The following is a 14,453-nucleotide window of genomic DNA, read 5'->3' as shown; positions in this document are numbered from 1 at the left end:
TGTTACAGGTCAGGGTCTACTTTTCTCTTGCCCTAACTGTGGAAACTTCACATAGCAACCAACAGAAATGTATTTCACAAAGCTGATTGTATCAAGGCAGTGTCAACAGGGTGATCTTGACTACCTGTCAAAGATGGCTCCCACTCCAGCACTGTGGGCGCTGTTACGATGGACGTGTAGCCCTGTTGCTAGGAGGATCCCATCTTTCACCGCTATTGAACGGTGTGAGAAGGATGCGATGAGTAGCTCATTCCACCCTGAGGGAAAAAAGTGAGAGAAGGAAGAATAAGAAGAGCGATAAAGAGTGAAAACCTATTACAAAGTTCATCAAGTTGCATTCAACATTCAAACTAAATTGAGCTGACAACAAGGGAAGCGAATTCCAATGAATCAATTCTAGGCTGAATAGGCAAACCAGAAAGTTATTTCATGCATAGGTTGTGGGCCATTAGCAGCCCATCTCAGACGGGCTTCCCAGAGAGACAAGTGTTTAACAGGGTGTACTGCGCCTGCCATCCCAATAAAGGCAACACACTTCATATACCAACTGAGGGTAAGGCACGGAGAGCGTTGTGCTGTTTGAGTGACAGGGCTCCTTTAACTGTTCTGCCTAGCAACACTATCCGCTTTTCCCCAGAGTTGAGTTGGGAATGAGAGGGGCTAGAATGCTTTAATCTGTGAGACAGCAGAACTAAAGTGGTTATTTCTAGAAGACGTGAGCTGAGCGCTGAGAAGAAGAGAGAGGACGCTCTCAGCTTGCTCCAGAACAGCTCTTTCTCAGAAGGTCTCACTCTCTCAATCACTATGGGTACCAGAAGGAGAATGGTTAGACGGGGTAGGACAGGGTTAGAGAGATGGATGGGGATGGATCGGCTTCCTCAGGGTGAGGTTGGAAGTGAACTGTGTAATTCTTAAGTGATAATGCACGAGAAGCAGGTGTTTGGAGGATATATTGGCACAGGTTCGTGGAGGGCCGGCAAACCGTGCCACTATATCCTCCAAACACCGTCTTTGAGGGCATTATCGCTTTTATACAACAAGTTATCAACATATTCAAATAATGATTAACATATTTTTATAAAAAAATATATTTTGATGAATTCATTCATACTATTTCATCCTTCCACAAGATATAGTCCTGACACAAATCTAGGGTCGCTACCCAAGCCGATTGGTTGTCCATTACTATCGGTTCGGTTGCCAGTCTTTTTGTTCTGTATCTATGGACGCGACCCATATTGGCTGGCAACGTTCTTATCCCTTGCTTGCTAGCTAGCCAACTACTACTAACTTACGGTCATGTCAAACAGTGCAGCCAGAATAACAATGAAGTAGCTGCATTTGGATTTGTTTAAGCTGTTTTCTAGTGACATTTATTTGGATAACAATGAGCTAATGATGCGCGATTTCACCTGGCATAGAACATAAGTTCTCTTGTCAGGACACTGTTGTTTGAGAGCTAACCTAGAACACAGCTAACACAATCACTTCAAACAGAAGCTGGAAAGACTTCAATCTAGCTGCACTTCGTTTCATTTTGCCTGTTTTCTATTGATAGTTCTTTGTTTATATCCATAAAAATGGTGTTGATTCATAATTTCGACTGGCTGAGAAAAGCTCCCTTCCTGTCTCATCCCGACTCCCGACACGTTCATTACTATGGGACAGCTGGAGATTGAATTTGAATAATGAAACAATGTTGCAAATGTCGGAGAGACAGACAGCAAGATTTTTACAAATCTCCGCTGTTGAAAATCAAATGTTAGTTTAAAATCAAGTTTATAAATTGCCTGGCTGGGCTGATGAGACAGTGGATTGCGCAGTCAGATGGAACAGAGTAAATAGGCATTTTAACGTCATAGTTTTAGCCGGTGGTAACTTGTGGAATAGACACCGGCTGGAATGCGGTTTTAACCAATCAGCTTTCAGGATTAGACCCACCCGTCGTATAAGGAGCGACAAGCAATCAGCAAGGGCAACAAATAAGGAAAATACTTAAAAAACCCTCCCAAATAATGATAGCATACATAAAGAATATGACAGATGATTCATTCTATGAGATTGACTGCTCTTAACCTACAAATAGCCTACAAAGCCCATAATGCTGCAGTGACCTGCCCATGGGGATGCTGATGTGGTCTGATGAATGTTCATGACCTGGTCGTGTTGAATTCACCTGCTCGTAGGAGGATGACCTGGTCGTCCAGGGGCAGCTCAGAGAAGTGGGGGATCCTCTTGGCCCACTCCACCAGTGTAAAGAGCTGCTTGTCGGCTGCTTGGCAGATGTTAGTCACCGGGTCGTTGGGCTGGAGAGAGACACACGGGAAGGCTTGCTGTCACAAATACATTTAGCAAAGACTGAAAGATACTTAAGTGATAATGCCCAAAAAGCCAGTGTTTGGAGGATATATTGGCACGCATGTTGCAAACCGTGCCAATATATCCTCCAAACACCAGCTTTGAGGGCATTATCACTTTTATACAACGGGTTACCAGATTTAGTTTGAAAATTGAAACAATGTTCCAAATGTCGGAGAGACAGACAGCAATGTTTATACAAATCTCTGCTGTTGAAAACTAAATGATAGTCTAAAAGAAATGTGAGATAGATGCTTTTTATAGTGGAAATCAAGTTTATAAATTGCCTGGCTGGGCTGATGAGACAGTAGATTGTGCAGTCAGATGGAACAGAGTAAATAAGCATTTTAACATCATAGATTTAGCCAGTGGTAACTTGTGGAATAGACCTCAGCTGGAATGCGGTTTTAACTAAGCAGCATTCAGGATTAGACCCCCCCCCGTTTTATAAATTGTGACGTGTGTGGTTGAGTGTGTATTATGCGAACACACTGTGTGCATGTGCATTCTTGCTGAATACAGTATGTGTCCAGTCACAGCAGTGCACCACCGGATGAGAGAGCAGCACAGGGCCTGATCCGCTGAGCCAAGACCCCACACACACACACACACCCCTGCCTTGTGAATGATCACCTCTGAGGAGGAGCGAGCAGGAAGGCAAAACAAACAATGATTCTGTCCTAGCCCGAGGAGGAAATACCTGCAGAGAAGCAGCAGTAAAAAATGACTCTCTCCAAGCAAGCAATTCCTTTGGAAAACTTCTACCTAGAGAAGGCAATTTGGAGTGTTCAGACAGAGAGCAAAAAGAGGTTGAACTGGCACAGAGTTAAGGAAAAACTGTTTGGGCGTTCAAGTGTGAATTCATTTAATGCGTGAGCGTACGAGAATGGGTCTTAAAAGGGCAATTCCACCACTTTTCAACCTTACTACCTTACTCTCTATCTCCAGCACAATAGCAATGTCTACAGTGCGTTTTTATGTTTTGTAGAAAAAAAAGAGCTACCCGATGACATCTTCAAAAGTTAAAACATTTTAAAAACTCGTTGCAGTTTTTGAAAATCAACGTTTTTTTGCTTTTAATCCTAACCTCTTTTTAGGACCTTTCTTCTTATCATTTTAAGCACAAATCATTGAAACGCACCGTTTTCACATATGTAGACACTGGTTTGGTGCTGGAGATATTGAATATGAAGTTGAAATGTGGCAGAATTTCCCTTTAAGAAATAGCTTTCAAGAAAGCTAAACAAGTTATAGTCTCTGGAATTATATGGACTAGTGAGACTGTATTCTCACTCCCCACCTGGGTTATATTCCTGACTCAGACAGAGTAAAGTCTGGATGAAAAAGGTCAACGTGTAAAGTATATGGACGAAAAGTTAGCCTCTCATGTTCATGAGAGGACAACATGAAAGTGAGAGATCTGAAAGATAGAGGAAAAGAACTGAGAGAGAGAGAGAGAGAGAGTGTAGGATGGATGGAAATACGGATGTGAATGGACAAGAGCAAAGAAACCTCAAGTTTTAGAAGCCATCAAACTGAAGGCCTCACTCGAGGCCTCCCTCAACCCAGGAGGAAACCGTTGTTAGTGAAGGAGGCAAGCACTTCTAACGTATAAACATATCCAGTGGAGAGAAAAATAGGGCCCCATCAATGTTATCAATAACAAAACGTATCTTCTCTCGCTCCCCAACTTCTCTCTCTCACCAAATCCCACATATTAATGCTGAAAGCTCGGAAGATCTCAACTACAATTGTAGCTCTCTGGAGAAGATTAGAGTAAGATGAGGAAAATGAATTGCATCTCTTCCTTCCATTCTTCCTCTACTTCTAATGCTCAGGCCTAAGACTACCCACTCCATCCCCCCTTCCTTCCTCCCTCCCTATAGTGTGAAACTCTCACTGACTGCCGAGAATCAGACACAACCGCTTGAAATATGAAACGGTATGAAACAGTTAACCAGACACAAAGCCAGCACTGTTTTGAAAACTGAAAGTAGTTTTTCTTTGGGAGGAGAAAAAAAAGCATCTTATAAATATTGAAGCATCTGATCTCTGTGGGAGTCGTTGTGGACCGCACGGCTCAGCGCGACAGTTTTCCCGCCTGTATTTCTCCTTCAAACACATAAACAAATCTGCTAATTCATTCCTAAGGCAGCCGCAGCCCAAACAAAACAAAACAAAAGGGGCTGTATTTTGTGTCCCTGTCGAGGCCTCTCAAAAGAATACAACTCCCAGAGTTCTCGTTAAACACGGTGAAGGCTCATGAATATTGCATGGCTCTCTTAGCCGTGTTTACACTGACCTCGTTTCTCACTATATACACCATGAAGATGACAGGAGAGAACAGAGACCACACTCCTGCCATGAGCACATATTACCTCACTGGAGGTGAGTGAGAAGACACCAGTCAGAGGATGTTACGGGGAGTCAAAGTGGAAGAGACCACAATGCCTTCCGAGGTCTGGGAGAATAATTGTATTTTTATTTAACCTTTATTTAACTAGGCAAGTCAGTTAAGGACAAATTCTTATTTACAATGATGAACTTCTTAACTATCTTCTTATGATGATTGTCGCTAGGCAACCGAGCTAGCTAGCTATCTAGCTAGCAAGGGCAATCATAATAGCATATTTTTACTAAGATTACTGGTCAATTTCTTTTATTGGATTTAAAACAATCAATACTGAAAATATCAGATTAAGTTTGTGAGTGAATTAAACATGTTCAATTGCTTTCATTAGCTTATTTTCTCTCTGCCTTGAGTTTAAGACAAAGGTTTAGCTATCTTGGAATTAAGAATATTTCCAACTATTTCTTTACAATGAAATATAGGAAGAAACTTAAGAACATTTTCAAGAACTTTATTGAGGAATAGGAACTTTTCATGAATGTATTTTAAGTATAAAGTTAAGGAAAAAATGGCACTCAAGAATACGTTTCTTCTTAAGAAGATTTTGTGAATTCGGGCCCAGGCCAAGAGGGACCACTGTGACCTTACAGAACCCATAGCTGTCTGTGAGAGAAACTCTTACATTCTTTCTCTGTGAACATCCTTCACTCTGGAGGATAGGGGGCCAGCTGATCATTTTCTGAAAGAGACGTAACCGTCCCCAGAGGAGAGACGTAACCCTCCCCTGAGAAAGAGATAGAGAGATGTGGAAAGGGAGTGTGAGCGTTTGGGCTTATGAGAGACGCTTTGAGGACACCGCTTAATGCTTGCCGCAAACATGAGTGTTTTTTGTTCCAGACTGAATTGAAGGCTTTGGTGTGCATTATTCACAACCAATATCCATCTCAGCCTCTCCTCTCACGGAAATGCCTGGCTTGCATATCGTCCTATTAAATTTTGATCACTTGTGGAGGGGAGAGATCAGAGACTGGCTTTTACATTTTTCATATTCTGCTTAAACCCCACTACAGTTGCGTGACAACAAAGAGAAATGTGGTAGTCAATAGATAATTTGTCCCTAATCCAAATATCCAACAAAATTGTGAGTTGATAGTAAAGATCTCATGATGGGCTGTTTGTTGAAGAAGAGTATTGAGAGTACCCACAACCAAGTACCCTCTGAACAACATTAGCGTACCTTTCTGTTTGGACAGACACAGCAGAGAGAGAGAGAGAGAGAGAGAGAGAGAAAGAATTATACAACTTGACCGATTCAAACAGCACACAAGGTTGGATTATACACAGAATGAGAAAAATCCATAGCGAAAGAGAGAGGGATATAGAGAGAAAGAGCCAGACAGAGGGAATGGCGTGTTACCCCACTCCTCCCCATCCCTCCCTCCTTGAAGAGAAGGCCCTGGCTTGTCTGACTGGAGGCATGTTACTAATGCCTGTTTAACTCCGGTTCTAGGTCACCATGAGATAAACACACTTTATTCAGCTTCGCCAAACCCCGGTCATTAGACAGTGGCAGTCCCCATTCATGGTGTGCATTCACGGGCCCTGGCCCAGGGATTCACTAACACACGGGGCAGAGGGGATCCTAATATACTGGGACTGCCTGCCAAGGGGACACCGCACGGGGACACATTCCAACACTGACTGTGCCTCTCTACCCTTGTTTAATCGACTCCTAACTATGGATGCACGATATATTGGTGAACATATCGGAATCGGCCGATGTCTAGTTTAACGCCGATGTTAAAAACCGATGTCAAAGTTACCGTGCATACCAATATAACGTAGGTAAATGACGTAATGACGCTATGTAAAATGTTGCGCTACACGTGCAACACAGCATTCCTAAACTAGTAGGTTCATGCTCTACAACATTCGCAGAGTACAACCCTGCCTCACACAGGAAGCGGCGCAGGTCCTAATCCAGGCACTTGTCATCTCCCGTCTGGATTACTGCAACTCGCTGCCTGTGCCATTAAACCCCTACAACTCATCCAGAACGCCGCAGCCCGTCTGGTGTTCAACCTTCCCAAGTTCTCTCACGTCACCCCGCTCCTCCGCTCTCTCCACTGGCTTCCTGTTGAAGCTCGCATCCGCTACAAGACCATGGTGCTTGCCTACGGAGCAGTGAGGGGAACGGCACCTCCGTACCTTCAGGCCCTGATCAGGCCCTACACACAAACAAGGGTACTGCGTTCATCCACCTCTGGCCTGCTCGCCTCCCTACCTCTGAGGAAGCACAGTTCCCGCTCAGCCCAGTCAAAACTGTTCGCTGCTCTGGCACCCCAATGGTGGAACAAGCTCCCTCACGACGCCAGGACAGCGGAGTCAATCACCACCTTCCGGAGACACCTGAAACCCCACCTCTTTAAGGAATACCTAGGATAGGATAAAGTAATCCTTCTAAACCCCCCCCCTTAAAAGATATAGATGTACTATTGTAAAGTGGTTGTTCCACTGGATATCATAAGGTGAATCCACCAATTTGTAAGTCGCTCTGGATAAGAGCGTCTGCTAAATGACTTAAATGTAAATGTAGTCCACACAATGTCTGCTGTGTGGATCGAGCAGTCAACAAGTCGAGCAGTCATTTGAAAGAGTAAGAAAATTTCAGCGAGACAACTCAAAGGGCGAAATCCATTAAAGCAAAAATAATGGAATTCATTGCCCTTGACAATCAACTGTTCTCTGTTGTGGGTGATGTTGGCTTTAGCCGACTGGTCAAGCACCAGTACACACTACCAAGTGTGCTATTTTTCAGATGTTGCCCTACCGGAGTTACACAGTAATAGCGTCACTGCTATTAGTTTCACAACATACATACTACGGAACACCGTTTGGGTCTTTGCGTGTCAAAAAAGATGCAGTAGCACTGTCAAAGCTGTACAAAAAATTCTGCAAACACCGGCCACGAACAATGTGTTCACAATACAATAATTTATTCGAGCGCAACTTCTGGGGTAGCTAGTTTTAGCTTGGTACTTAGCTAGCACCAATACAACCAGCCTAAAAACAATGACCAGTAGAAACTGCAGTCATTTTCATTATTCTTAGCAATGATTTAGGAATCCTTGTGAGTATTTTCTAGGGTGCCACTTATTGTCCGCCTATTGAAATTGAACTTCAGTTCATGAAAATAAATAGCTAGCCAGCTACTTAACCCTGTTGCCCAAAGCTAATGTTATAAGCAGCCAGCTAGCTTCATCTGGCTAGTGAGGCTCGACCGGACCGCGTTATGTGTTGTGAAGCTAGCCACAATAAGGATTTGGCACAATCGTGTAATTTGCGGTTTGCCTTCAAAATCAACGTATGTCTTTGACAGTGATGCAACTGAATACACATAGTATAATTATGCCATACTTTTACTTTGAAGGCTAACCTCAAAGTCCCCTATTGTGGCTAATCCTTATTGTGGCTAGCTTCACATAGATGGGTCCGACCATCATTAATCAAATAAGAACTGTCTTACAAATTAGAGTTATTTTAGATGATGACACCTAGCTATATAGTTAGCTAACTAACTATAGCTACTGATGTCGTGTTATTTGACGTGTATCTTTTTTGACACGCAATGACCCAAACGGCGTTACATAGAAATCCTGGTTGAGAATGAAACGACTGAACAAATGAACCACGAAACAGCACAGCAAGTAAGTGAAAGAAATAGGTTTTGATTATGTTTTACTGGTAGTGGGGACATATATAAATGCCAACAAAATAACTTTTTGGTCAGTGCGGTGTATGTGTGAGTATAACCTTTATTTAACTAGGCAAGTCAGTTAAGAACAAATTCTTATTTACAATGACGGCCCGGACGACGCTGCGGCAATTGTGAGCCACCCTATGGGACTCCCAATCACGGCCGGATGTGATACAGCCTGGATTCGAACCAGGGACTGTAGTGACGCCTCTTGCACTGAGATGCAGTGCCTTAGACCACTGCGTCCATGTGTGTGTGTTAACTATTTAACTGTACTAGAATGCTTAAAAGGCCGCTAAAATTTCAAATATCGGTTATCGGTATCAGTTTTTTTTGGCAAGGAAAATATCGGATATCGTTATCGGCCAAAATAAATCATATCGATGCATCACTACTCCTAACTTTTCATATGATTATGAGGATTGTTTTCAGTGTCAATTGAAATATCAGTAGAAGGGGAACTAGGTGTCTCAGCAGTTGTCTTTAGCTAGGGCAAATTAGATTAATAAAAATGTCACACACTACCCAATCTACATGGACTATTGAACTACAACTCCCCATTACAATCATTACCTTAAACCATAGCAAGAAATAAACGAAAACCTACAAATATGGATCCACTAGAAATGACCAAGAATTACTCGAAAACGACCAAAACAACTGGTATTTCTCTGCCTTTATCAAAGCTAGATTTCTAGAAAAGATCGATATCCAAACAATGCAGAGTTAAAAAAGAAAAACAGTAACACAAGAGGAACAAAATACACAAGAGTGGAGTTATATAAAGGGAGTACCAGTACCAGAGCAATGGACAAAGGTGCGAGGTATTTGAGCTAGATACAGTGCATTTGGAAAGTATTCAGACCCTTGACTTGTTGCTAATTTATTAACGATAAAAAACATAAATACCTTATTTACATAAGAATTCAAACCCTTTGCTATGGGACTTGAAATTGAGCTCAGGTGCATCCTGTTTCCATTGATCATCCTTGAGATGTTTCTACAAGTTGATTGGAGTCCACCTGTGGTAAATTCAATTGATTGGACATGATTTGGAAAGGCACACACTTAAGGTCCCACAGAGCAAAGACCAACCCATGAGGTCAAAGGAATTGTCCGTAGAGCTCCGAGCCAAGATTGAGTCAAGGCACAGATTTGAGTGGTATCAAAACATGTCTGCAGCACTGAAGGTCCCCAACAACACAGTGGTCTCCATCATTCCTAAATGGAAGAAGTTTGGAACCACCAAGACGTTTAATAAAGCAGGCTGCCCGGCCAAACTGAGCAATCGGGGGAGAAGGGCCTTGATCAGGGAGGTGACCAAGAACCCGATGGTCACTCTGAAAGAGCTCCAGAGTTCCTCTGTGAAGATGGGAGAACCTTCCAGAAGGACAACCATCTCTGCAGCACCCCACCAATCAGGCCTTTATGGTAGAGTGGCCAGATGGAAGCCACTCCTCAGTAAGGCACATGAAAGCCCACTTGGAGTTTGCCAAAAGTCACCTAAAGGACTCTCCGACCACGAGGAACAAGATTCTCTGGTCTGATGAAACCGAGATTGAACTCTTTGGCCTGAATGCCAAGCATCACGTCTGGAGGAAACCTGGCACCATCCCTATGATGAAGCATGGTGGTGGCAGCATCATGTTTGGGGACGTTTTTCAATGGCAAGGACTGGGAGACTAGTCAGGATCGAGGGAAAGATGAATGGAGCAAATTACAGAGAGATAAAAACTTGCTCCAGAGCGCACAGGATCTCAGACTGGGGCGAAAATTCACCTTCCAACAGAACAACGACCCTAAGCACACAGCCAAGACAACGCAGGAGTGGCTTCGGGACACGTCTCTGAATGTCCTTGAGTGGTCCAGCCAGAGCCCTGTATTGAACCCAATCAAACGTCTCTGGAGAAACCTGAAATAGCTGTGCAGAGACGCTCCCCATCCAACCTGACAGAGCTTGAGAGGATCTGCAGAGAAGAATGGGAGAAACTCCCCAAATACAGGTGTGCCAAGCTTGTAGCGTCATACCAAAGAAGAGGCTGTACTCGCTGCCAAAGATGCTTCAACAATGTACTGAGTAAAGGGTCTGTATACTTATGTAAATGTGATATTTCAGTTATATTTGCAAAATTTTCTAAAAACCTGTTTTTGCTTTATCATTATGAGGTATTGTGCATAGATTGATGAGGGGAAAAAAACATTGAAATACATTTTAGAATAAGGCTGTAATGTAACAAAATGTGGAAAAAGTCAAGGGGTCTGAATACTTTCCGAATACACCGTACGTACACGAGGTATTTGAGGTACATACGTGAAGACAGGGTAAAGTGACTAGGCATCAGGATAGATAATAATATGAATGTGTGTGTGTGTGTGTTAGTGTGTGTGTGTGTGTGTGTGTGTGTGTGTGTGTGTGTGTGTGTGTGTGTGTAATGCATATGTACGTGTGTTTGTGTTGTGTCGGTATGTGTGTGTGTTATGTGTGTATGTGCATATGTAGTGTATATGAATGTGTGTGGGTTTTCTGTGGGAGTGTCAATGTAGTGTGTATGAGTGAGTGTTTATATGTTGTGTGTGTATGAAGTCTAGTGTACATAGGGTCAGTGCAAGATAGAGTCAGTGCAGATTGTTTGGGTACCATTAATTTACTATTTAGCAGTCTGGCTATTTAGCAGTCTTACATATGGCTTGGGGTAGAAGCTGTCTCGGAGCTTGTTGGTCCAAGAGCCGATGCTCCGATACAGTTTGCCGAACGGTAGCAGAGTGAACAGTCTATGGCTAAGTTGGCTGGAGTCTTTGGCAATTTTTCGTGCCTTCCTCTGACATAGAGGTCCTGGATGGCAGGGAGCTCGGCACCAGTCATGTACTGGTCTGTCCACACCACCTTCTGTAGCATTTTGTGGTCAAGAACAAGTGACGTGCATTTGCTATACCAAGCGTGATGCAGCTAGTCAAGATGCTCTCGATGGTGCAGCTGTAGAACTTTTTGAGGATCTGAGGGCCCATGCCAAATCTTTTCAGCCTCCTGAGGGGGAAGAGGCGCTGCACTGCCCTCTCCACGACTGTGCGGGTGTGCGTGGACTAGAGGTCGACCGATTATGATTTTTCAACGCCGATACCGATACCGATTATTGCAGGACAAAAAAAGGCCGATACTGATTAATCGGCTGATTTTTTATTTCTTTATTTATTTGTAATAATGAAAATTACAATACTGAATGAACACTTATTTTAACTTAATATAATACATCAATAAAATCAATTTAGCCTCAAATAAATAATGAAACATGTTCAATTTGATTTAAATAATGCAAAAACAAAGTGTTGGAGAAGAAAGTAAAAGTGCAATATGTGCCATGTAAAAAAGCTAACGTTTAAGTTCCTTGCTCAGAACATGAGAACATATGGTGGTGGTGGTTCCTTTTAACATAAGTCTTCAATATTCCCAGGTAAGATGTTTTAGGATGGAGTTATTATAGGAATTATAGGACTATTTCTCTCTATACGATTTGTATTTCATATACCTTTGACTATTGGATGTTCTTATAGGCACTTTAGTATTGCCAGTGTAACAATATAGCTTCCGTCCCTCTCCTCGCTCCTACCTGGGCTTGAACCAGGAACACATCGACAACAGCCACCCTCGAAGCAGCGTTACCCATGTAGAGCAAGGGAAAAAACTACTCCAAGTCTCAGAGCGAGTGACGTTTGAAACGCTATTAGCGCGCACCCGGCTAACTAGCTAGCCATTTCACATGGGTTACACCAGCCTAATCTCAGGAGTTGATAGGCTTGAAGTCATAAACAGCGCAATGCATTGCGAAGGGCTTCTGGCAAAATGCACGAAAGTGCTATTTTGAATGAATGCTTAAGAGCCTGCTGATGCCTACCATCGCTCAGTCAGACTGCTCTATCAAATCATAGACTTAATTATAATATAATAAACACACAGAAATAAGAGCCTTAGGTCATTAATATGGTCGAATCCGGAAACTATCATCTCGAAACAAAACGTTATTCCTGTTACATTGCACAACCTTCAGTGTTATGTCATAATTACGTAAAATTCTGACAAATGACCCAAAGTGTTGCATATACCCTGACTGCGTGCAATGAACGCAAAATGACACAATTTCACCTGGTTAATATTGCCTGCTAACCTGGATTTCATTTAGCTAAATATGCAGGTTTAAAAATATATACTTCTGTGTATTGATTTTAAGAAAGGCATTGATGTTTATGGTTGGAGCAACGTGTACCTAAGCGATTATATGCAACGCAGGACAGGCTAGATAAACTAGTAATATCATCAACCATGTGTAGTGAACTAGTGATTATGATTGATTGATTGTTTTTTATAAGATATTTTAATGCTAGCTAGCAACTTACCTTAGCTTCTTACTGCATTCGCGTAACCTCGTGGAGTGCAATGTAAAGCAGGTGGTTAGAGCGTTGGACTAGTTAACCGTAAGGTTGCAAGATTGAATCCCTGAGCTGACAAGGTAAAAATCTGTCTTTCTGCCCCTGAACAAGGCAGTTAACCCACCGTTCCTAGGCCGTCATTGAAAATAAGAATGTGTTCTTAACTGACTTGCCTAGTTAAATAAAGGTCTAACAATTATTTTTTTTTAATGAAAATCGGCCAAATCGGCGTACAAAAATACCGATTTCCGATTGTTATGAAAACTTGAAATCAGCCCTAATTAATCGGCCATTCCGATTAATTGGTCAACCTCTAGCATGGACCATGTTAATTCCTTAGTCTGTTGTATTATTCACGGTTGAGCCAGACAGAGTCTAGTGCAAGGGTACTCAAGTACTATTTGAGAAGGTCTGGTGACACAAATTTCCTAAGTGGCAAAGGTCCAGATGGATATCGTCCTTTATCGGCGTAGTAACAAACCCCCACCTCGCAACCCATGTGACCCCAAACTGTTTATACCCCTCTTGTTGGCGGAGAGAACATTTTGCAGTTTTAAAGGTAATTTCCCGCAATTCTACACTCAAGGGCATTCAGAGACGTCCCGAAGCCACTCCTGCATTGTCTTGGCTGTGTGCTTAGGGTCATTGTCCTGTTGGAAGGTGGACCTTCACCCCAGTCTGAGGTCCTGAGCGCTCTGGAGCAGGTTTTCATCAAGGATCTCTAAGTACTTTGCTCCATTCATCTTTCCCTCGATCCTGACTAGTCTCCCAGTCCATGCCGCTGAAAAACATCCCCACAGCATGATGCTGCCACCACCATGCTTCATCATAGAGATGGTGCCAGGTCTCCTGCAGACGTAACGCTTGGCATTCAAGCCAAAGAGTTCAATCTTGGTTTCAACAGACCAGAGAATCTTGTTTCTCATTGTCTGAGAGTCTTTAGGTGCCTTTTGGCAAACTCCAAGGGGGCTGTCATGTGCATTTTACTGAGGAGTCGCTTCTGTCTGGCCACTCTACCATAAAGGCCTGATTGGTGGAGTGCTGCAGAGATGGTTGTCCTTCTGGAAAGTTCTCCCCTCTCCACAGAGGAACTCTAGAGCTCTGTCAGTGTCACCTCCCTGACCAAGGCTCCTCTCCCCCGATAGCCCAGTTTGGCTGGGCAGCCAGCTCTAGGAAGTGTCTTGGTGGTTCCAAACTTCTTCCATTTAAGAATGAGGGAGGCCACTGTGTTCTTTGGGACCTTCAATGCTGCAGAAATGTTTTGTTACCATTCCTCAGATCTGTGCCTCGACATAATCCTGTCTTGAAGCTCTACGGACAATTCCTTCGACCCCGGGGTTGGTTTTTGCTCTGACATGCACTGTCAACTGTGGGACCTTACATTGACAGATGTGTGCCTTTCCAAATCATGTCCAATCAATTGAATTTACCACAGGTGGACTCCAATCAAGTTGTAGAAACATCTGAAGGATGATCAATGGAAACAAGAAGCACCTGAGCTCAATTTCGCGGGTCTGAAAGGGTCTGAACACTTGAGTAAATATGGTATTTCCAAACACTTCTAAT

At 43.0% G+C, this 14,453-nt stretch overlaps 1 protein-coding gene across 7 annotated transcripts in view; it reads right to left on the bottom strand.

Annotated features, from left to right (window-relative positions):
• The window catches only part of LOC115204142 (retinoic acid receptor RXR-alpha-A), a 161,626-nt gene that overhangs the window by 18,069 nt on the left and 129,104 nt on the right, over positions 1-14,453 (bottom strand). For all 7 annotated transcript variants that reach the window (XM_029769492.1, XM_029769494.1, XM_029769488.1 and 4 more), the window contains 2 exons: positions 2,177-2,306; positions 125-257 (listed from right to left, as the gene is read on the bottom strand). In XM_029769492.1, coding sequence (XP_029625352.1) covers positions 125-257; positions 2,177-2,306 — 263 coding nt within the window. The remainder of the gene's footprint in view (positions 1-124; positions 258-2,176; positions 2,307-14,453) is intronic.

This window comes from Salmo trutta, chromosome 12 (genome assembly GCF_901001165.1).
Source record: "Salmo trutta chromosome 12, fSalTru1.1, whole genome shotgun sequence".
Lineage (NCBI taxonomy): Eukaryota > Metazoa > Chordata > Actinopteri > Salmoniformes > Salmonidae > Salmo > Salmo trutta.
This window is presented reverse-complemented; position numbering and strand designations above follow the sequence as displayed.